The following is a 25,826-nucleotide window of genomic DNA, read 5'->3' as shown; positions in this document are numbered from 1 at the left end:
AAACTAACTGGTAACGTGGTTACCAACGAACACATTTCCTTGTCTACACAATGGCGCTTCAAACTTTCGCGTTGATAATACGAATTACGAATCGTAATTACGAATATTATTATTAAGAGGTTTTTTCACAGTAAGCTTCCCGGACATGCATACAACAAATCCTGAAAGTTTCATCGTAATCGGTTTTTTGGTTTAGGAGCCTATTCGAGACAGACAGACAAACATTAATTTTTATAGACATATATAGATTACGTTCACAAGTGAATAGGACAAATTTCAGAGCGAGTTCCGAATGTGAAAGACGTTGTGTATCAATTAATTAAATGTAGATAAATTAAAACAGATATTAAATACCTACTAGAAATTTTTTGGTCACCGTGTTTTTTTATCACTCCCGCGTACTTATCATACATAAATATGTATATAAACAGAAAACACACCATGCACTTGTTTAAAAGCCCTTTTGTTTCGCCGAAGGGATTTCCGGCGCTAATTGCGCACGCGTACATACATACATACCTCTCCTACCCTTGGGCTTGGAATATAATGACACTCTGATTTAAATCTGCGGTTGCTGTCCAATATAGAAAACCAAAATACACATCCTGCGATGTGCGGATACCTTAAACCAGCCCAAGAAAGTTTACACTGACGAGTTATGAACGAAGCGTCAGAGGAAATTATAATATTATAGTATAAATCTACACTGAACAACCTCCCTCTTTCTCATAAACATACTATATATTCATAAAATATATTATATGTACCTAGAAGTTGACTTGTAAAACCTAACTCGCGAACTAGACGTTCACTATTGTACTTCATTCGCTATGTAGGAATGGATATTTAAATATTTAGATATGTTGGAGGTGGTAATTTTCTTGTGTGGAAAGCTGCACATGTAATTATGATAGGATGTTGTATTATGCTCCAATTTTATACATTCCCAAGCGAAAACAAATTAGATCATATACCACTTCATATGTACATATAACACTTTTTTCTTCTTCAATGCTATGTAGTTATTATTTATAAAAATAAATATTTGAAGAGTAAATTGAGATTCAACTAATGAATTATTTGAAAATGGTTTAAATACGTCTTGCATTTTTGTAGTGAATGGAGTATGCTCAGTATAACACACCTCTGTGTGATGTACGTAGTGTACACGAACTGTGATCACAGATACTGGCTGGTAGACCAAATCTGACTCTAACACACCATCCCACACCATTCCTACACCATTTTCACTCACTAAAGCAAACGCTGGCACATGTATAGGTACACATTCTTATTCATTGTTTTACGTCATTTCCGTTTTTATGTAGCTTTATACGAAGAATTTATTGCGGCGTGGCAGTCGAGATTTTCGACCCTCGTTATATAAGCGAATACTTCCTAAACCCTGCCATTACCGTGTATCTTATTTTTTAATTGATTAATGGAGAGTATCGGATATATTTCATCAAGTAGTGTTGTGGTCTCACGATTGGAAAAAGTATATAAAACTCGGTATTTTATTCTAAACTAAATTTATTTCAATCGATTTGGTACATTCACTTGAAAATAAGATTACTCTTTTTTTATACAGAAATAATATTTGTAAATGCAAAAAAAATCATTAAAAGTAAAACGAAGTAAAGTCAATGATCCATTCTTTTAAAAAAATTCCCACAAATCCCGCAACAAAAATGAATTTATTATTTAATGCTAATCAAACGAACACATTGTTTCGATTTGAAAACTTCAAAATATACACTTATACAAATAATGTCGCATTAAAAAAATAATTAATCATCAGTCTTAAAACAAATGCAACTTACCGTACAGCGTATATTCGTCATTTATGAATTGACTAAAATGACTATTTATATCAAAAATTTAATTCCATCAGAAATTTTTCTTTTTATTGAAGATCAATGACTTTACCATTTACATGTAGATATCACTAAATCTATTTTCAAGAACAATCAAACAACAATCGAAGCAATAGTTGCTTTTTATACAACTATGTCTAGATTATTTTGCTGTTGTAAAAAAGAATGTTTTAGTCGCAATTTTGTACTGTGAAATTCTATTATATTTTTAATTAATTTAGAATGAAATTTAAACTTAACCGTATTTAGTTAAAAAGTCACTGCTGCACTTCAAAAAAATTCAATTCTAAAAAACACAAACCAATAAAAAGAAATATTGGTGTTATACGAAACTATTATATAATAAAACACTAAATAATTTACATACAATAAAATTTTAAAAATAAAAATATAATTAAGACTTCTTCAAAAATGAGGTAGTTGTATAGTCTTTTCGTTGTTACCTAAAGCTAATTACTAAAAAAATCATTATTTATTATGACACAAAATAAAACAATTAACTATAAGATTTCACACTTTGTATAAAGTAATTTGATTTCTATTATAGGGAAAAATAAATTATTGATTTGATCGCAATGCAAAAAGCTTTCTTATTAAATTTTTGGAGTATTTAACTTAATTTATAATGTCAAAGATGTTAAAAATAATATGAAATGATCAAAAAAAGAATCGTTATTTGTTATTAGGCACAATTATACAAAAATGTCAGAAAACCAGATTAAAAATTAATAAAATACACAACCTTAATTGTAAAAATGTGAAAAATAACAATACATACAAATAAATGATATTAATAGTTTTTAATCTCGCCCCAATTGATCAATATAAATTTCTTTGCATGATACATTAGTAAAAACTGTATTTAACAGCTTTTTTACCTAAAAATAAATCTATATAAAGAATTTTAGCTAAATCCTAATTTTGTTTATAATTAATTACTTGCATACTATATTTATGATATGCAATATGCATAAAAATACATAATAAAATTAAATTATTACCTATAATTAAAACAATGATACATTTCTTAAACTTTGTGTAGTTGCCATTTTTAATTTACATTTTAACAGTTGTAATTCATTTTTGAACCGCCTCGTGTGTACTACAAACGCCTGTGTAAAATAATTTGTATGTTCAAAATCTCCTTTTGTCTATTAAAAACAGCACTCCTCAATCTGCGGGAGAAACACCAAATAAATCTAACTACATCGAAAATAGAATTAAAAAAATAAAAAATAAAATAAAAAGACCAGACCGATATAAACTCTGAAGAGTACGCCAAAATAATGTTGGAATAAAAAATAAACTTAGTTGTACAAACTTTTATTTTAAATATAATATATTTCAAATATTAAGTAACAAATTAAGGTACTTTGCATCTCCATTTATTTGTAATTCATTATATAAATTAGACGTACTTCTTTTTTATAATAAATTTTAACTTTTCGGTAATCGAAGAGTCAAATAACCCATTTTGATAAAGAAACGTCTAATTTTATATTAAAAAAAAACTCACTCGCATTTTTTACATGTACATACTATCCGCGCGAAAGTACATGTACATAGAATTTGTTTTGGTAATATTTCGGTCGATAAAGAATAAATAAAACATATGCTTGGCATATTAAGATTTACATTGACCCTTTTTTGCACCAGGCTTACGTGACTAATATTCAAAAATTACGTTTCCATTTTGATATTTATCTGCATCTGAATCTAGAAAAATGTACACGTCATTATGGCAACTACGATTGAAATGGCAAAAAAATATATAAAACTTATTTACTACACGTTATCGAAACATACATTATTTTGGCAAAAAATAAGCCTTATACATTATATAGCTGAATATTTTTCAGTCTTAATCTGTGACACAAAATAAAAATATTATTAAATAATAAATGTTTCACTAAAATATTTATTTGAACAATTTACCATATATGCATATGCATAGATTACATTAAATTTTTGACATATTTAAATTCTGTGAGATTCGGTTCGGTTTTAAAGAATATAAACTTATAGTAAAAACGAAGCAAACTGAACTGTCACTTGAATAACTTTCATAATATTCGTTTAAATATTATTTAACAAGTATCAGACAGACGTTTACGTTGTATTCACTTATATAAACTTTAAATAATACAGAAAAAAAAATGCCAATTTAATATAATACAGGAACAACGTTAGTTAATTTAAAATCAAAAATACTTCTTATACTACTCAGAATTATAGGAAAATTATATTTTTTTCCTAAGAAATATTTTTTTTACACTCGCAATATAATACAAAAAACGACAGAACGTGTAGATAATACTAAATAGACCCGTAAATGAAACTTTATTAACATAAACCAATATATTAAAGTTTTAGTTATAATATGAGATTAAAGAATGATGTTTCAGTTGTTAAAAGTGTATGTAAATTTATGAACACATACTGGTATATATTGACAAAAAGTATAAACTACACACTAATAGTTATTTTCGGTCAATAAATTAAAAACTAAATTTGAGGGCACGGTGAAGAAACTTATTGTGATGCAAGATAATAACAAAATTTTGTATTTAACAACAAATATTCCGATTGTCTGAAATTTGAATTGTAACAATACACCTACATGCAGTATGAAATTATTGGAATTATACGTTACTTTTTGGATAAAAAGATTCTGTAAAATCATTTGTACAAAGCCTTACTAAATACATATTATGTATATAAAAACAAAACACACATTGACACAGAGATATACGATATACGATACATTTAAATATAAATCATTATATTTTCTCTTCTTTATAAATATATTATATTATATAATGTATATGTATATTTGACTATTATTGTACTTTTTAAAATGAGGTAGACAGAAATATTGTACTGTTCAATTATTATCACATACCTTTGTCATCTTTATCAACCGAATTCTTATACTATGATCGTAGATATGTTATGTTAATATGTTGTATGAAAATTCAACGTTAAAACAAAAAATATATATTTTTTTGTTTTTAACACAATATTTTCATTTCATTTTAGTGCAATAGTGTACATTTGAATAAGTATTATTATGTTATCGGTAAAAATATATGTACTTGAGATTGACAAACAACAACCGGACTGTTTCTTGTATGTATTTTTTTTAAACATTTCCTATACACTTATCTCATGACGCTTTATATTAATCTTATGTATTCCGACAAATCAAACACTGCATTTACTATAATATCAAAGCGTATTGTCGGATTTCATAAAATTAATAGTTTACTAACACATCCTAAACAGTGAAAACTGATCGTTGACACAGAACAAAATAATGTTTTTATACAATCTAAATTTGGTTTGCTGTTTATTTTTAACTGATACGTTCAATTACTATATCATTTATATGCTTTTACTTTACATTAAGATTGTATTTTTAATCCTTATGTGTTAAAATGCGAAATTACTTTTAAAAATATGATTGCACGTCATATTAAATATATAAAAACATTATTTTATATTTCATTTGGCACACTTTAATATAACGTTTGAAAGCATTGAATACTCTATTATACAGGAAATTTGCCCATTTTTTTATTAGTACGATTTCACACATTTTAGAATTAATTACTCCATACATACATTGAATAAGCAAAATCCCTGTACAGGTATATATCGTTGTGAAGGTAATGAATTTGGTAATACATAAATAATATTTACCATTCAATACAACAGTGTTTGGACGACCATTGTAATCCATGATATATGTATAATCAATATTTGCAATTTAACTGTTAAGAATTATTATAAAATATATTAACTAAAGATATAAGGATAAAACGACATAACAGTCTTATAACCTAACGTTATGTACTTAAAATTTATAAAAATTCATCAAACATATGTATATGTTTCGTTTAAAATATTATAATTACGTATTGTGTGGGCATTTAAAGAATACAAATAATTTTTATTATAGTGTAAAGTTTTATTACTTTTAAATTAAGAAGATTACAATAGTAAACTACACAACCACTGCTGTATTGCATATTTAGGTTCAATTTTCATTTCTCATGTGTTTGTTTCTGCATACCAAGTAACTCAAAATCGTTTGAATACAATTATAAATATTCAAATGTATATATTAAAAGAAATATGTTAAATTAATAAAAAAAAAAACGTAACTAGTCAATATAAACCCTGATCATAATATATTAGCAATGACGTTTGTTGAAATTCACGTTTCTACGAACGTGAGCGATCGTGCTCACCGACCAAGTAAAACTCCACTAGGAAATTTGTGGTTATTCTATTCTGACGGCTTGCACTGATTCCGTAACACTCTCCACAGACTGGTCACCATTTTGTCCCGTGATGGATTGATTGCCACTATTTTCACTCGGTGCTTTTTTACGTTCTACCTGCAATTTTAAAAATTAAAACAATTCTTAAATAACTCAACCATTAGATATAACAACTACTTGTATACTATTAGTATTAAGTAATTTCTATCATTTTTGTGGTTTATTTTTCAAAAAAGGCTCTATGGGAGTCCGCGTTTTTTTCGCAAAGCAACGGTAAAAATAGTAGGTTTTGTAAATTAAACATAACTCCTAAACCATTGTATCAATTAAATTGGTAATTGGTATACAGCTTCTTCACAGTTTTTTTTGACCGTATGAATTATCATATCAGGATTTCTCAAAGGGTGGTGATTGCTGTGAAATTTTATATACATACATTTCAATATATTTTCATGTAATAAACTATATTTATCTTATAGATCAATGTGTTATTTATTTGAATGAAAGATTCAATTTGAGAAATACATAAGTATAAACAAAAAACCAGTCAATTTAAATATCTGGGGATTTGAAAACTTTTCTGAATAGTGTTTTTTTTGGAATATTATCCTTAGTAAAAAAAATGCTGGAAGTTTGAAACTAAATCTTTTAAATAATATTTTTTTTTGTATGAAGATTGGAGGATTTAAAAACATACACGCTGTCTTGAAGGCCTTTGAATGAAGTTTTATTAAAAACACAATGTATGTATGTGTTGACGAGCCATAGTTATTTATTATAAATATATATATCAGACCCAGACCCATGTACATATGTAGGTACACAATACTTGAAAATTTACAAAGTTTATATGTAATAATCAACTTCAACACAGAGTGTATTTTAATTTTAAATTCATAGCCAAATACAAATCAATACGTTCAATGCTATTTAATACAGTCCAATACAGACACAAAATAGTTTAAAATTCGACATTTAACTTGGTTCTAAACATTTTGCCATGTAAATTAAATATGATTATATTACCTTGGTAGGGCAATCTGCTATGAGGTGATCTTCACTCTTGCAATTGTGGCATCTCTTTGGTTGTGGGCCCATAACACACTTTGCCGCTATGTGATTGGCAAATTCACCGCAATTGTAGCATCTGACCGATGAAACAAAATAAAATTTACTATGCAGAAGAGTAAACTATATATATATATATATATATATATATGTAGATAAAATGGTATTTAAAACACAATACCTGATTTTCCTGAACCGTTTCTTATTGGTGGGTCGTCGATGTGATCCTTGACAGTCCACGGCGGATGGTCCGCTCACCCGTGTCGCTTCATATCCCTTATCTGACTCTTTGCATTCAAACTCGACTGTCTCTTCGTCTCCTAACGACCGAAAGCCGGGCATTTGGATCACACTCTGAAACAGCATTGTTTAGCGTCAGTATCGTAAAAGATTTTATGAATGAAATACACTAGGGTAGTAGTAACTGTACTAGTTTTATCGCACACTAATTTAATCTGAATCACTCGCAAGCGTTGGAGTTCCAAAAAACCGTGTTGTTTTGATGTCGAAAACGAGATACCCCTCGCACTTCCGGACGCACTGATAAAATTCGATGTGTGTGTGCTTATGGTATTTCATTGACTCCTATTTCTGAGCACACATACGACTTCCGTTAGTGGTCCGAAGCTTAAATATGCGTTGGTTAGAGAAGAATCGGTTCGTTTACCTGGTGGACGAAGACATCTTGGCCACCGTCGTCTGGTGTGATGAAGCCCCATCCTTTGGCAACGTTGAACCATTTACAGCGACCTGTCCTCGCTCCGCTGGCACTGCCCGTGAATGAACTGCTTTGACTGCTACGACCTCCCGGTGATCCTGGAATAGTTATCAATTACCAATTAATTCACCAATTATCAATCACAAATTTATTGAAGGGCATGAAAATTCTGAATATCAATTATAAAATAATCTTGTAGTCTAAATATGAACGACCATCAATACAGTGGAATAGAAATTATTGTAAAAATTCAATCAAATTCATCTTGTTGATTATATTTTACCAATTTAATTATATTAATATTCGACTAACGAATGCACATCTTTGAAATATAATGAGGTTTTATTAAAATTATTATTTTATTGCAATTATAAATTTAATCAATTAGTAATATTTATTATTGTTTATTATCATTAAATTGTATGTTAGTTGCATATACATATGTACATATGCATATAATTAACAATACATATGTACATAATAGATAATTAACCAGCAGCGTGGACTAGTGGTTAGCATATATGCTATCGAACATAGTGGTCACGGGTTCGAGTCCCACTTGTTTCCACTGGCTAGAACTTGGTTTGTGGCTCCAAGTCGATCGTTCCCTATCATTATTTGCCAATTTATCTAATTTTCATTGAAACGGTTCCAACAAATTGGCAGCCAATACCCATTTCTCGCAATTTTCGAGTTTTCAGCATCTTGAATTTCATATAAAAATGCTGCAAATTTGTCTATAAAATGTCTCGCAAATTTCGAGTTTTTCAGAATCTTGAAATTTGAGGATTTATAAAAAAAATGCTCCGAAAATGTAAGTTTATCAAAAATAAATCCGGGCCCTATGACAAAATAAAAAAAAACCTGTTACAGATATATTTTTAATATGCGAAAAACCTATCAGAACTCTTAGAAAAAACACCTATATTTTGGTTGTTATTTTTTAAAATAATTGAATATGTAAGTATGATATAACAGGTACGATTTCCGAAATGGGGCCCCTCGAGTAGTACGGGCCCTAGAACTTTGGTACATACATAGATGTTGATACAATTTTAGGAATAAATTTCTATTTTTGAGAGTGCAGTATGCAACCTCCTTTACTCTTAAATATTTTATTTATATTATAGAAAATATCAGAAAATCGTAAGGATATCCCACTGAACAAACTTCAATATCACACATATAAACAATAATTTAGAACCGTAATAAGCAACGCCCGGTCCTCGAGATAGGAGCCGATAACCTCCTAACTAAGGACGTTGCACTGCGATAACTCACAATGCAAGCCACGCCTGCATTCACAGAACAGCGTCATTCCCTAATTAAGAGACCGATATTTCAGAGACGACCATTTAAAAATATCTGCGATCCCCCCTAGATGAGCTCGAATCGATATATAAAGCCAATACAAACTATTTGCCGAATGTGAACTCGACCTCAAAACTACAATATCAAAATGTAAATTAAAACTGTGCATCACTTATCTTACATTTTAATTACAAGTACATTTCAACGCATTGAAATGTATGCCGGTCGTTTTTTTTTTACATTTACCAAAGGTGCACTCTCACGCCCTTTGATCGCGTATCCTACGACTAGGTGTATATTCTAAAGGTGGCCCTTTGCATTATGGTAATTTCCAGGAAAATCTTCTTCCTAGACCATTGACGCATTCGCCTATTATGCATTCAGATCACTACAACCGGTTGGGTTAACAACAAACAAAACAAACGCACACATACGTATATACATATGTACACGTAATACGTAAAAAATAATAAAAAAAAACCATATAAACCGGTAGGATGTGAGTGTGAGCGATTATGGGAGCGCCAGGAACACTTCCTTCCAACGAAAAAAGGGCTCGAAAAGGGTGCATACAGGATCATGAATGAAAACGCATATAATTTCGATTCTTCGATCACAATGAGTGCATGTTTCGATAAGTTCGTACTTGAATAGAGCTGGCACTACAAGAGCAACTCGATCGGAAGATACTTGGAAAAAAATATTATCGTGATTATTTATTCACACACTGAGACTCTTCTACATATATTTGTAATATAATTAATAATTTTATTACTATTGATAGTGCAATCGCGTCTAGTCAAAGCTCACAATCGATCGAATGTACTCCTAAACTTTAGACTCAATTATTTTTGTTATTTTTTGTTTAAATAATGTGATAATAATGACGCATATAAATGACTCAGTTTATACTTTGAATTGTTGGCAAAATGTAATTAATTATACAGAGTAGACGGAAGTACAAATTACCATAACATTTATATTTTTTACTTGATACTGAAATGCTAAAATTATGTATATTTATTATAGAGATATATTTTATTCTTAAAAATTCGAAGACAGGCTATTTTTATTTAAGGGGGTGTCATGGGTGTCATACCCCCCCCCCCCCCCCCCCGGACGAATATAATTTAATATATGTACATGTGTTCTAATTTTTTCAAATCCTCGTTATAACTTTCAAAAGTGTATCTACATATATAAAAAAAAGTCCTAAAAATGTATGGCCCTGGGCTTCGACAAGATATGTTTTTATGTATTATATTTTCAATTTGAATGCCCCCCCCCCCCTCTTATTTATTTATATTTTAGTTTTTATTCTTTTCTATTTCATTTGTTTGTCTATATGTACTATGTAGATATATTATGTAGTTTGTAAAAATCTATAATTGGGGCTCAGATGTTATTTTGTTATATTTATTCGTTATTTTTATGAATTTCTATATCAGAGGCCTGTTGATTTTTCAATAAATAATTGTCAAAATATTATGGAAAAATTTTCCAAAAATATTAAGGGTATCAAAAAAACTATATGTATGAAGTTTTAAAACGTTATTTGAATATTTTTTGAATATTTCAAAAAAAATCTGGGTACAAGTTACAAAATATAAATACATACATATTTACATACAAGAATAACTCGCGCAAATCACTTATCAAATTGTTATCGTGGGTTTTCATTGCATAGTTTGCGTATTTTCCCGGAAAATTTAAACAATTCCTCGAATGCCGCGATAAGTTACACAAAAACACGTAGGTACACATATGTACATAATAATATCCAACCAATGAAATTGAACTTACATACATATGTATGTATATGTTACTATGAAATTGAGTTACATATTTTAATACACATAGCTGATAACACGACGAAAATAAGGAATCAAATTTTAAAATAATTTTTCTAGTAGTTGATGACACCTGTTATACTTAGCTGAAGGTCACAACGACCTAAACAACAATAAGATTCCCCCATAAAGTTACCTGAGTACATAACGGTTTCACGTATATGTGTACATATTTATTTTTTAACTAACCAACAAAAAGCCCTCATGGCAATTAAAAAATCTGAAGATTACTCGAAAACATAAACGAAACCTTCAAAGATTGTGCAGGAAAATATAATATATTATTTAATTTTTTTTGGGTTATTTTTGTATCTGTACCATCATGTGTTAAAGACCCTTTTAACATATAAATTCAAGGTTTTTTAAATACATCAAACCATCGCTTAAAATAAGCAATGGGTACACCTGCACGCGATGGGAAGCCCTAAATTTAGTTGTAGCTATTTTTTTTTCTTACGTAAACGAATCCAATTAAATCTAAATACGCTCGTAAAAATGTCTATTAAACTGTAGTATTCATTGAATAATATATTCATTGTTTAATAAATTGCTATTATTAAAACAATCTTTATGGGATCAAAACTCTCGAAAGTAGACGATCGATTTAATCATCGATTATTTTGAGCCAATTGTATCATAAAATCCAATTTTTAAATTGAATCATTTATTACATATAAAATACATACATAATGTTCCTTATAATTAATAATATTTATAGCATATTGTAGTTGAAAAAGATATATGTACATACGTATGAATGTTCATAGTTCAATTGCATATATTATTTAGATCGTTTTATATATACATATATAACTAAGAAATTCTACTATTGTTAAATCAAAAACATGATTATTTATTAGGGTCTGAATTTTATTATAGAACATCGTTTTTACCTGCCAAAATTGTATGTAAAAATTCAAACGGCTATGATAAAAATCTAAATGAATGACAAAATTAAATAATGACGAAGGTCGTTATATCCAACAACCCCAATATATTTTATCATAAAATCATCATTAATATCAATTCTATAATGAGTACGCGGTCACCACAAAATTTAAACATACATATTACATACAATGTACGTGTACATATGTTAATACGTATATGTATGTATATTCGAACAGCTTTTACTAACCACACATTAAAACTCGAAGTACATGCGGAGATATTTTTACACCTATTTCTTTTTTATTTCGGAACGAGACAATACAACGTGCATTTTTTGGAACAATTCGAATTATTTAGATAGCCACCGGCTCTCACATCTAAAAAACGCACTTTACAACATCTGTTTATTTGACAAACAACAAACGCCCAACAAGTGTTTCTCGGCTTATTGCACAACTATGCATTCCGACACAACAATTACCAGAACAAACGTTCCCGTTGCTCGATGTGTGTGCACAGAGCATTCTTAGAATCGTTGGAAACCCCTGGCCGGAGAAGCAACGACGCAAAGGGTGGAATTCATCCAGGTAGAAATTTAAAAATATATCATATAAAACATCCCTCGAGAATAGGATTCGTATTACAACTCAACCCCTTACGGAAACTATAATAATTAAGAAAAACTAATAGTGCGAAGTTGTTCGAAGAATATTCTAGATTCAGCGAATGTTCTGAACTGAAATTTTGGACTTTTTTGTTCTAGTCGTAATGCCTTTTTGTGAATTGATAATTTATTATATATGTAATACATGTATGTATGTATATGATTGTTACTATTTCACACTAGCAATAAAATCACTTAGCATTTTAGTGAATTCATATTCCAAATTGTTTACATTTACGTCTGATACCTCTATTAATGTTGTTTTCTTCTACCTCCAACAAAAGTTATTCGATATATTTTCAGTCTATAAATGTTTAATTATGTATGTAGATCACAAGGCAAATGTAATGGTGTTAGATCAACTTCTGTAATTTGTCCAAAACAGCTTCATATGAAGACCGTTTCATTTCTGAATGGGATTCCCTGTATTTCATAAATTGGATAGTTGTCAGTCCTTTCTTCCAATCAGTGCTGTTCTGATCTATGTAGTATCCAAGTTGGCAGCATATTTATATATCCTGATTTGTGTGATATGCTTTCACAGACTGAGTTGGCGAAGGTATACTTCTACTAATGAAAGTATAATTTCATTGAAAATCTTCAATTTTCAATTCAGAATTAGCATAGATATTTGGCACGTTAATCTCATTATATATACTTTAACTTTTTTTTAATATATTCCAAATTAAATATTATTACGTGGTTTTATTTTACTTGAGGATGTTGTGTATATATGGACACGGAGTCTTGCAATCAACTTTTGACCCATTTTCCCTGAACCAATTTACTTGATTTTTTTGTAAACATAAATAGTACAATTTTCAATCAAAATTTGAGTTGACCCCTGTACCAACGTGTATACAAAATCTTTGAATTGTTAGCAAAAGCTGATATAAAGTGTGTTTGAAAACGGTATCTGTTTACTTGGTTACCATATCAATTAATAAACATTCAGTTTCTGTCGTATTTCTTCAATAGTCGAGAGTTGGAAAATAAAAATCTACATGTAACTTGTTTTATGCAATATTGTTTACTTTTTACAACTTTCATCCGTACAATTCGGATAGCATTGGATAAAACTATACATGTAGGGATCAATTATGATCCGATGGACAATAGTGATATTGGATTCCTACTTTAATACTGAAGTTCTTGTATTTAGTACGATTAAATGATCATGACTATATGTACATATGTATTTGAAACTGCATGATCGACGCCATAATAAATTTGGTTGGTGTATATTTTTTTAGATTCTAAAAGTTTTTATTAATTAATCCTTGAGCATTTCAATTTGGATAAGGCAAGGCCAACGACCCTAAAGCTCACTTGTGAAGATATAAAGGAGCCAATAGAAAATGTAAGCATTCATCCAAGAAATACGATTCCTCACAATTAACTTTTACAATAGTTTTTTTTTTCCTAGACAAAAATAAAACGCCTAATTTACAAGAGAGCGTTCGAATGTATGTTCATAGAGACCGGAAATCTAAAGAAAATTATTATATTATACGATTGATAAGTATAAAGGTGTGTGGGTGTTATGATGTAAGTATATGTCGGTTATGAGGATGGCGTCATCGGATTGAAGGGCTCGTAGGGGAAATTTCAGGAAGGGATTCAATCGTAGGGATCTGGATGTTTGGACAGGTGGAAGAGGAGAGGGAAGCTCGTGGCGAGCAATCGTTTCGGATTGCCGGCCGTTGTGTCGGCTGACTCGTTCACATGGCATTCCTTCAATGAAATGGAATCTTAACAAACCAGTTGACGAAGCACGAACGGTACTTCAGTTACATCCTATATTACCGGGGGTTTAGGCGTTTGTGAATGCCGGACGATTGGGGTAACCAAACGTTGTTCCAAACCAACTAGAACACTACCAGGTCGTTGAATACTCATATATAAAATCACGAGACCGAAAGTGAAAAGCCCGAAAAATCAAATATCGGAAAGCAAATATCGAAAATTGAAAGATTTTTAGTCGAAAGATCAAAAAAAGGGTGCATGGTAAACGGTACTATGTGCATATAATATATATGAGTGGAATGCGGTGAAATGATCTCTCTTTTTGTCATAAAGCCTTGTTTAATATGCGCGCGCAGGATACGGGAGGAAAAGCCTGTTCCTCTTGTTCCTGTTGTATCCTGCTCGCGCAAATTAAATGAGGATGTACGACGGGGGGAGAGATACTTTTACCGCACGCCACTGATATATATACTAACCGTTTTTCATATGTATGCATGGTAAACGGACATTTTCGACTTTTTAACATTCGGTGCCGGTGACGGTCACCCGAATAACATAATATTAACATGTTATTAGTAGTCACCGGAGCCTGATGGGGCTGTGTATTGTTCAAAGGTTGTAAATGCATTGTTAAAGGTTTGCCGAACAATGGATAGCACTGTGACTATCCTACCTCTAGTTATTAGTGTATTATCATTAATCATCTTTACATCCATTCACCATCCACTGCTGGTGGTGAATGGCCTATCTAATCCGCTTCTATTCGTTTCTGTTTTGAGCAACTTTCATACATCTCATCCACACATTTTTCTAATTTCATTCACCTATCGGTAGATACCATGCACTATTTTACATTCTCTCGAGTGCAATCCGAGCATTTCTAGAAAAGAAAAATAAAAACCCGTGTACGTGAAAAATAACATTTTTTTAATTTTTATCATAGGTGCCATAACAAATTGTCCCAAATCGACATATATGGTCAAACTTGTAAATTTTAAAATGTTATAAATTAGACAGTGATGACTAGAGGTAGGACCGGAAGTGTGCCTTTTACTGTTCAATTGTTGTAAATCCTTTGTAAAAAAGCACCTTTAACAATGCATTTACAACATTTGAACAATATACAGCCCCCTCAGGGTCCGGGCTTTAGTGATGACTATACTTCAGTATTGGCTTGCTCCTCTTTAAATAACAATATATGCAACTCTCAATTAGTTACAAAGCAAGAGAGCAAAAAAGCATAGTTGACAATAGTAATTGACAATTTTGAATAATTTTTTTTTTGCCAAAAACATCATCCCAACGCCGATATTTGGTGATGAGCAGAGAACGGCGGATAAGTTGATTTTGTCCACAAAAAGTGGTTCAATCGTTTTTCTTGCTCTCTTGTTTTGTAGGACGATAGTGAACCATGTTTTGTGGGCAAAAACAACTTGTCCGCCGATCTATGATGATGAGTCATCACTGAAAATTTAAGGGTAAATAGCAATTTGGGTGAGGAATTATTAAATGAGATAAATTGGAAAACTCTGATAGGAAATGATCGACTCAAATGAAGTCACAAACATCCAAGTCTAACATATAAAGCCTAACTGGAAACCGTGTTATTTTAGACAGAAATAAAAACAATTGCCGGTTTTATTGCATTGTGATGTGTGAATTATATGAAATCATCACCGAAATTGACACTAAGATGACGGACTAAAAATATTTTTAATTATGCAATTCAATGAATGGAAGCTGCGCACAACGCGTGGTTACCACGCATTTTTTAAGAATGGAAGAGTGCCGGTGTAGTCAGAACTGAGGTATAACATTCCTGCTGGGCTCCCAGATATTTCGGTGCACACAAACACGACCAGCGGCGCCAAACCTTTGATGACGATAACAAAAAAAAGTAAAAAATAAATAAAAACATAAACAACTCCTAGAGCGATAGTATCGACAACTCGAATCGAATTATTTATCGCTCGCGCGGCACATTCGAAAACCATACCTATCGCAGAATCTTAAAACTTATCCTTCGTTTTCGACCTTGTTTGTTTGTTTGTTTGGTGAGAGAGAAAAATGCGCCGTTGTTAAATACAACACTACTGGAATGAAATAATACAAAATATTATTATATCATTTAATTATCAGCGTCGGCCAAACTTGAGGAAGTTCTCTGAAGCCTGAAGCGTTAGCCCTTGAAAACTCATCAATATGCATAGTGCTCTAAATTTAAACTGATTATATTAAATTATATAATCCCCATACTTTGACGATTGTAGACTCAATTGGAAAAAATCTTAAATTGAAGCCTACTACACTAATAATATTGTTGCTGATAAAATGGAACTCATTCCATAGATAAACTCAACAGCGATGAAATTAGGTATGTTAATTGAATCAAACTAATACCAAAACCCGATTAAATGATTGATTGAGACAATATACGATATAACTTTTGTTCTATTGAAAAGAATCATACGTTCTTTTGTAGTACATACATATGTACATATGGTAAACGGACTACTAGTCATTGTAAACCGGTCAAAGGACAACCGGTCGCTCTAAATCGATCACACGTGATCACTCGTCACACTAAAATTGGTCACGAGAAAACTGGTCACACCCTAAAACTGGTCACGAAAAAACTGATCACACCCAAAAATTAAAAATTGGTCGAATTTTTGGGTGTGACCAGTTTCTTCGTGACCAATTTTCGGGTGTGACCAGTTTTAGTGTGAAGGGTGATCACGTGTGACCGATCTAGAGCGACCGGTTGTCCTGTGACCGGTTCACATTTGACTAGTAATCACCGAACCGTACATATATGCGGTTCTAATGTCAGATATGTACTCCAAGTCAATCATTGTCAAAGTTTGCCAATTTTACCGATTAAATTGTTGAAACGGTTCCTCAAAAAATTGGATAGCCATCCTTATTTATAATAATTTTAAATTTATACATGTTTTATTACATACATAAAGAAATTATCCCAAGGCAACACATATGGTTAAAATATTTTTGAACATACATATGTATGTAAGTACTGACAATTTTTCAAACATAATAAGACATCTATGGACAGTCAAAACATTTTTGATACACAGCAAATTCGCGGTAGCATTTTATAATACTTAACAAATTCAAGATGATAATAGCTCGAATCTGCAAGAAACCAGGGGGGGGGGGATACCGATTCATTGGATCCGCCACAACAATTAACCTAGAAAAATCGGAAAATTCTAACAGGAGATGGTCTATCTGTGTTTTAATAACCACAATATATCTTCAGCAGCATATTTAGCCGGAATTTAAAACCACGACCTCTCTATTGATATGCAATAGCTCTACCAGTGCACTACGCTATGACTAAGTATTAAGTGATGCCATTGGTATCGATTTTAATCATTCTGTTAACATTACAGTTAACAGTTACACAGAAATATAATTTTAAACATTACTGATTAAAGGCATGTAAAGTTTCACCCCAAGATTAAAAAGACAAGGCAAATTACATAAAATGTGAATTTCAAGTCACTCCTAGTTGACGTTATTATTGAAATTTATATTTATTGTTGAACAAGCGAACCCTTTAAAATACGTATCACACACGCCTAGAATTTTAATCGATATTTCTTATCTCTTTCTTACATGATAATTAACGAGACGGCGATACAAGTAGGTAGGTACGTTTGCTAACCAGTTAAAATGACTAATATTGTATCTGACGTAATATGCAAAAATCTCCAATCGCTCGACCGGAAATAGCATTACAATATCGGCCAAAATATGCACAGATTTTTGGAATTGTTTTCGATTCGAAAGCCAATGATTCAGATCCGATGCACGCACAAGTAGCTTTCTCGCGCTTCAATAATAAAACTTTGAATCCGGATGTGGATGCATATTGAGCAATCTCGTTGTTGTGATTTTTCTTTCATTCTACAACTGTGCATAGGCGTGTTTTCGTATAAGATTGCTTATTATAAAACATCGCAACTGTTGCATTACAAAGTTGAAAAAAAAAACCGTGAAAATCTAGGAAATAAAACCAATAAAAAAACACGTGAAAAAGGGCCTTATTGCGAAGTTCTTCTGCGAACAAGGTCGACTAGAACGCATGTGTTCGCCTTCGCATTCGTTGCTTGGAAATCGTTTAATTTCAAAACAATATCAAGATCGCCTTGAATTCGAATAAAATGGTCATGTTCCAAATACCGCAGTGGAAATTCTTGAGTTTTCCTCTATAATGGCGATTTTTCCTCTTATTTGGCATGATATGTATTTCATGGATATGTAATGACCGGCAAAATATAAAATATTAAAAGAAAAATATTGAAGCATCAAATAATTTCATAAATTAATTGATGCTTCAATTAATTTCATTATTGAAAAAAGATGCAATGACGTGAAGCAAATACTTTACCATACTCTCTTCATAAAAACATACGATAGCTAATTTCAATCCAATTTTCGTAGTGAAAGAGTCTAGTGACAATATTTTGGTTTAAGTTTAATTACCTTTGAACCGTTAATCAGTATTATAAAAAAATATATATTTCATATGCTCACATAAAGTAGGTAAAATAAATAAATCTCATTCTTACCAAAAAAGAACCCAACAATGGAGCTTTTATAGGTTTATATAAACTGGTTGTATTATATACATTGTTAGTAACATATATAGATAAAAGTAAGACTGAAAGACATAAAAACAATCACGTGACATTCCAAAACTGATTTAGATCGGCGGGCTTGCACTGGGCCCGAGTCTCCTTCGCCAGTCGGACAACAATCGGCGTGATTTTCTTTTTATCTCCGAAAGCCCTACTTCCTAGAAACGAACGTCTGGCCTAGATTATAAATAAATAACATTATATTATATTATAAGCTAACGATGAGATCGTGTTACACAACATTTCAAAGTCACATTTTCAATGCGACAATTGAAGATCCGATCCAAGTGGGCCCGAATACAGCATTGTGCGAGCCGAGAGAAGTGAACAAAAAAAATCACAATAATAATAATAATAATAGGTAAAGGGGAGTAAGGAGACAACGGAGAATAGTCGTTTATCGCCAGAGCGAAGGGAAGAATGGGGTATTATTCGGACACAATGGGGTCATACGTGTACCCCACTAAATCGGTACCGACTATCCTACGTACATATCTAGAGCGAGTTAAGCCCCAGCCTTCGTGTATCTAGAAAAGGGCCAAATTGAAAGTACCCATGTAGGAAGCGTGTCTGAGAAATTAAAAACGATATGATTTGAATTTGATTCAAGTCGATGTAAGGAGAAACAATTTTTCTTGGTTTAATAAGAGGGGAGAAGTGCGAATGTGAAGGAATAGGTACCTCATGTATGCACATATGTGCTATGTAATACAATATATTGTAACTAAAATTCAGACAAATTACAAACCATCACTCACGATATGTAATAAATTATTCTTTATTTGTGGATGTGAATTGCACTTTTCGAGATGCCGCTTATCATCAAAATATGTAACTGTAAGCTTTCATCGTTTAAAAATGTATTGAGGTTTTCTTCTAATGAAGAATTTGTCACGGCTTTTTGATGTTATGAATTTAATATAAGAAATATTGTAATATTTAATATATGTATGATGCCTGTACCAGTTCGTTCGTACAGGAATCATTGGTTTTAGTTGAAGTGTTAAAAGTCAAAAGCTATCTTCAAATAGACTTATCAAGTGTCACATGAAACTTTTAGCTGTCAAAACCTTTATGATGTCAAAATGCCAAATAAAAGGAAAATTACCGTTTCAGCTAATATTAAAAATATTGCAACCCATTGTAATCATATATAATGTATACATACGTACATATGTATGTACGTAGAGGTTGGGACAAACGATATCAGTGAAACTTATGCCTAATAGTTTTTTTATGAACAAACTAGTTCCTTTGTCAATTTGTTCTTTGGTGTATGTTAGTGATTTCATACTTACAGTTGAAGTATAGTTTTTAATTTTTTTTTTAAAAGGAAATTTATATTCCGAATATTTCACATTTACGTCATATACTTCTATTAATATTGTGTTTTCTTCTTCTACCTCCAAAAAAAAGGTTTTTTGATATCGATAAATGTTAAATTACATCAGAAGGCGAATTTAATGACCTTAGACCAACTTTTGCGATTTGTCCAAATATAGTTTAATATGGCGACCATATATTTCCTGAAAGGAATACCCTATTTTCATAAATTGGACAGTCCTCGGTGCTTTTTCCAACTGGCGCAGTTATGATCTAGCGTCAAAGTTTTTGTGATATGCTTTCACTGACTGGGTTTGCCAACGTATTCTACTAGTGAAAATATAATTTCACTGGAGAATACAGATTCACTGTAACGTGCACACTAAAACTGAGCAGATTGTTCCGTGTGTGAAACAAACTACATATTGTTAAATGAAGAAACAAACTACAATATTGTTAAATGCAAAACATTATATTTAATGTTTTGCAAAATATTTCTCGTAATGAAATAAAGTTGACTTATGCCACTTTTAAATTTTTAATCAAATATTACGGCTCATATGTATATATACATATATATAATAAAATAAAATGCAGCGGAATTCTTTCCAGGACAAATTTTCTGTAACTAAGCTCATATTTTACACTGAATGTCAATTATTGTAAAATAAATGAGTGATAAAACTTACAATTACACATTCAGGCACCACCCTTTTTGCCCTTTGCGGCAATATATGTATGTAATTACAAACTATTCATTAAATGGAAAATTAACCAATCTTGAAAAGCTTGTCACACGGATATATCAAAATTACTGTAACTGAATGAAATACAACGGAAAATATTTGCATGTTGACCACACGGACATTTTTCCACGATTAAAATTTGCATTTCTTTTCTTTATTCGCTATCAAGATCCCGACGAGCGATTTGGAGACTGCGGCATTTTCATATCTTCAACAACGTTAGATCGTTAACACGTTACGGGCCGATCGATCGCGCGCCTCGATAGTGTAAAAGACAAATAGTCGAATTTTCAATCAAGCTTTTCCAGTTTATCGTCACAAAATGAAACGAGTCCCCATAAACGAAGCAATAACGATTTGTACGTAGAGATTACAATCGGAATTGAGTCGTTTCCTCGGCTACTTACAACCACCACACATCAATCATAACGTTTAACGTCGCGTTTACATACGCATACATATTCAAACACACATTCACCACTCGAAAACATATTAATATAATCCACGGAAGTATTCCATCGATCTCCTACCCTCTCCAGTTTATTCTCAAAGCACACATTACGAAAGGCAACTAACAATTTTATAAGAAAACTCTCTTCGCTTATCATACATGTGTATTCAAAGTGCTTATTACTCGGTATTTGGATTAGATATCCCGGGGTTACAATATGAAAACGCGAGAGTTTGTCGAACGTTAACTGCATACCGATCGATTTTCAGTATTCGGTGTTATTTAAATATTTACCATAACGGAATGCAAGAGCTTCTCAAACCACCTGCATTCCGAGTACCGAGCGAGCTCACGAAAATTAGCCGTCAAATCGTCATTTAAAAATGCGTTCAATAAATCATCATCGCTAACAATGGATAGACTCGACACGTTTACTGACAATTTAAACCAATAAAGTCGTATAAATCAATTTAAAACCGAGCTGGTCACAGTATCAAAACGTCACACTTGTTTAATATTATAATTAATATATGATTGTGTGAAACTTTCATATGATTGACAAATTTTAAATTATAAATTTTAAATTATATATAATACACCCATATATACTAACCTGAAAAAACTGCATGCCATATATAATATTCCGTTTGTTACAGACATTACTAACAAACTAACCAGTAGATTCTATGACAGAATCACTAATAACCATACTAACACACTTGTGAAGAGTATCGGTGATTACAACAAAATGTCTATACCCTTCAGGTATAAACACAGATTACCTAAACACAATCTGCTTTAGGTCATCGACTTTAGAGAGTCTTTAATTAATATTATGTATTAGATGTATTATGAACATTTATAAGGATTGTAAATAGGTGTTTGAGCTCTTTTTCCTATTATGCTTTAGATTAACATTAGAATAATATAATACTGAGATTACTAACCAAATTAAATTAAATTGTAAAATAGAAAATGATCAGTAGATCAGTAGCTATTAAAATAGATATAATATGTATTGTGAACATAATTTCGTAATAATAAAAAGCATTTAAAAATCAAAATCAAAACTATATCTAGCAATTACATATAAAACAATTGTATAGCTGCAATACAAAACTATAAATATAATTAACATTAATCCCTGTTCTACCAACTATTGCTGTCATTTATTTGTATATACATACATATGTACATATATAAATCTTGCTCTTCTCTTAGCAATATTCCCCCCTCATTTTGATCCATTTTATTATTCCTTTTCATGCTTTAAATTTCTATTATTTAGTCATAATTCTTAGTATCGCAAAAATTTTCCCAAAAATTCTTCAAATAATGTGATAAAATTTACAAGTCTGGTATTAGTATTAACTTTAATAGTATCTATTAAAACAAAATATTGTGTGTACATATGTAGTTTATTGACATGTAAATTGTTCTCCATCTTTAAAATAAAAAGATTAAACTATGAGATTTTCATTAAGACTTGTTGAAAGGACCACTAAAAAATTTACATACATATTTCTTCGACTAGCTTTAGTTTGTTTTAGTAAATGTTCATTTGAAATGCAAGATTGCATAGCATTCGGATTAAATACGTAAATAAGATTTATTTATTTAAAAACAATGATTCAGTACTATGATTTAAATTTTATATACACTGCAAGTTAGTCTAACCTTACTTTAATAGTCAAAACTATGACATAAAACAATATATAAACAGTCTCACGCAAAAGTAAAACAAAAATCAATACTTGTTTACAACCCCTAACAAGTCAATGCGTCAATCAACATAACCTACACCGTGTAATGGAATATTTCCGTTGTATCTTATCAATACGACAATTGCACATTGCTTATAATTAATTAAACATTAAATAATATTCAATATGTTTAAAAAAATCAAATTTAACTCACAAATACCTATTTTGGGGCGTTTTCATTTCGAAACCACGCTAGTATGGAAACGTCAAACGCGCTTCTGACACTTGTTCTCCCGCGCTTGCGCGAACTAAACCTCAGAAATATCAACCATGTCTTGAGCAGTAAAAATATTATTTTCGCACTTAAAATGTCATAAACTCACTTAAGTGCCGATTCGCCTGAAGAAAATTATACAATTTCGGTACTTTCAACGCGTAAAAATGTCGTAAAATCGATCCGAACACACAATTGAAAATAGTCATAGTAACATTTTATTGCATTGTTGAAAACCTATATACATTTTTATCAATCAAAATTAATAAGATGTGAGCAATAAACGCTTCATAAATACATTGCGGGAATAATTTTAAATTTTATCCAATAGTTAATGACCGCCGTGCAACGTGGGAAAATTTATTTAACAGTACAACTCCATGTACATATATTTCGAAATTTTCTCTTCGTGACAACTGCATAAATTTACGTTTATTTTTTCGATCGTTATTAGCCAGTCTATTAACAGCGTGTTTTAATGAAGACGTCTAACGGCGATAATCAATGTAATAAATCGATCGGTTTTTCTATTTATTTATTTATTTTTGAGATGAAACTGATGTGTTTTATATTTTGGTAGATATGTATATGTACAGTACAAGGAAAAATTGTAATAAAATGGTTTCTCTCTACTATTTACCGAATGGTTTATTTTGTTTCAATGTTTTCTTGTTTTTTTCAATACTGCATATATGTATTTAGTAAACTAATGTGCTAAAAATACATACAATATAGTAATGATTTTCAATTTTTTCGATTTACTACAACCAGATACTATCTGGTTGAACATACATGACAAATTCTATTTCCAATTTAATAAATTCATTGAAATAAAAGTCGTTGAATCTGGATAGAATTTTTTATTTAACTGGATTTGTCAACATAATAATTAAATTAATGAAGAAATATGTATGTACATTACACTTATTCAGCATTTTGAGCAAACTTTTCTGGTACAATATTTTGAACTAAGCCTACGACGCAAAAAATACCATTAATGTGTTTGAAACTGCGACGTCATTAAATGTTAGTTTTACAAGTAAAGAATGAGAAAAACGATGATGTATTCACGAAGCAGGTTTCTTTTTATACCAATATTTATTTCACAACATCATCAAACTGAATTTCTATTTGGACCTACATAGTTTCGTGTATGAATCTAGCCCTAATCACTTATATCATTGCATCTGCAAGGTTTTTTTTTAATAATATGGACCAGCGTTTCCCAACCTGTTACCACTCGGTGGTACGCGGTTGATGCTTGGTGGTACGCGAAATAAAATCAGTAATGGCGGACATGCAGGAATGAATGATTTACTATCATAAAATAGAAATATTTTTTATATCTTATATATAATTTCGAAAGAGACTTTGTAAGTTTGTATCTTTGTTTGGGAACTTCGAAAACAAAATAAAATTTCCATGACGACAATTGAATTGGTTGAATATTATATTTTTTTCATATAATAATAAATTTAATAAAAAAATTTAATTCGCCATGTTTAAGCTGTTTACAAATACTAAGCGACGCCGGGTAAAACAACTAGTAATTAATAAACATTATCTTAATTAGTCATCGTCGCAGCAATATGATAATAGTTGATGATCGAAAATCTGGCAATCGATGCATTTTCCTCAGATCCGGCATGGATTTTGGAGTGCATATTTAAATTTACCGCGTTTACACTCAATAAATAAATAACTTGAATTTGACACGTGAGAACAGTTCGATAATAATCTTTAATTTTGCAGATAAAATCGAAAGTATATATGTATGATTAAAAAATTAGATTTTTGGAATTTATGTATCGAAAATGATGAAACTGAAGTATTTGAAACTTTACATAATTTCTTATCTGAAAACAAGAGTCGTATGTCTCGGGATATACGTGAAAAAATAATTGAATATTTAATAGGGCTGAAATCGTCTTTTACGCAGTGCTTCCCCAAACCTTAAGAAGCAAACAATTTATTTCAAACCCCTTTGATAATGAACATTTTCGGACATTTAGCATTTAAATACAGAATTCGAAATAAATAAGGTTATTAATTTTTGGCTAGGTATTAGTGAACATTATGAACAGCTTTATGACAGCGCTTAAATTTCTGTAGCCGTTTACTAAAATGAAATACAATCATTTTAAAATGAAATACAATAATTTTTATATGGTGGTACAATTAAGCGTTATGTACTACCAAGTGGTACGCGAGTCAAAAAAGGTTGGGAAACGCTGATATAGACATTTAAAATAAA

At 30.9% G+C, this 25,826-nt stretch overlaps 1 protein-coding gene across 1 annotated transcript in view; it reads right to left on the bottom strand.

Moving 5' to 3' along the window:
• Positions 1 to 5,835: 5,835 nt before the first annotated feature.
• The window catches only part of LOC143910472 (protein lin-28 homolog), a 29,106-nt gene continuing 9,115 nt past the window's right edge, over positions 5,836 to 25,826 (bottom strand). Inside the window, exons 2-5 of the mRNA XM_077428964.1 lie at positions 7,899 to 8,047; positions 7,413 to 7,585; positions 7,190 to 7,310; positions 5,836 to 6,280 (exon numbers count right to left, since the gene is read on the bottom strand). Of these exons, the coding sequence (XP_077285090.1) occupies positions 6,164 to 6,280; positions 7,190 to 7,310; positions 7,413 to 7,585; positions 7,899 to 8,047 (560 nt within the window). The 3' untranslated portion in view covers positions 5,836 to 6,163. The remainder of the gene's footprint in view (positions 6,281 to 7,189; positions 7,311 to 7,412; positions 7,586 to 7,898; positions 8,048 to 25,826) is intronic.

The sequence above is a fragment of the Arctopsyche grandis genome, chromosome 4 (genome assembly GCF_051622035.1).
Source record: "Arctopsyche grandis isolate Sample6627 chromosome 4, ASM5162203v2, whole genome shotgun sequence".
Classification (NCBI taxonomy): Eukaryota; Metazoa; Arthropoda; class Insecta; order Trichoptera; family Hydropsychidae; genus Arctopsyche; species Arctopsyche grandis.
This window is presented reverse-complemented; position numbering and strand designations above follow the sequence as displayed.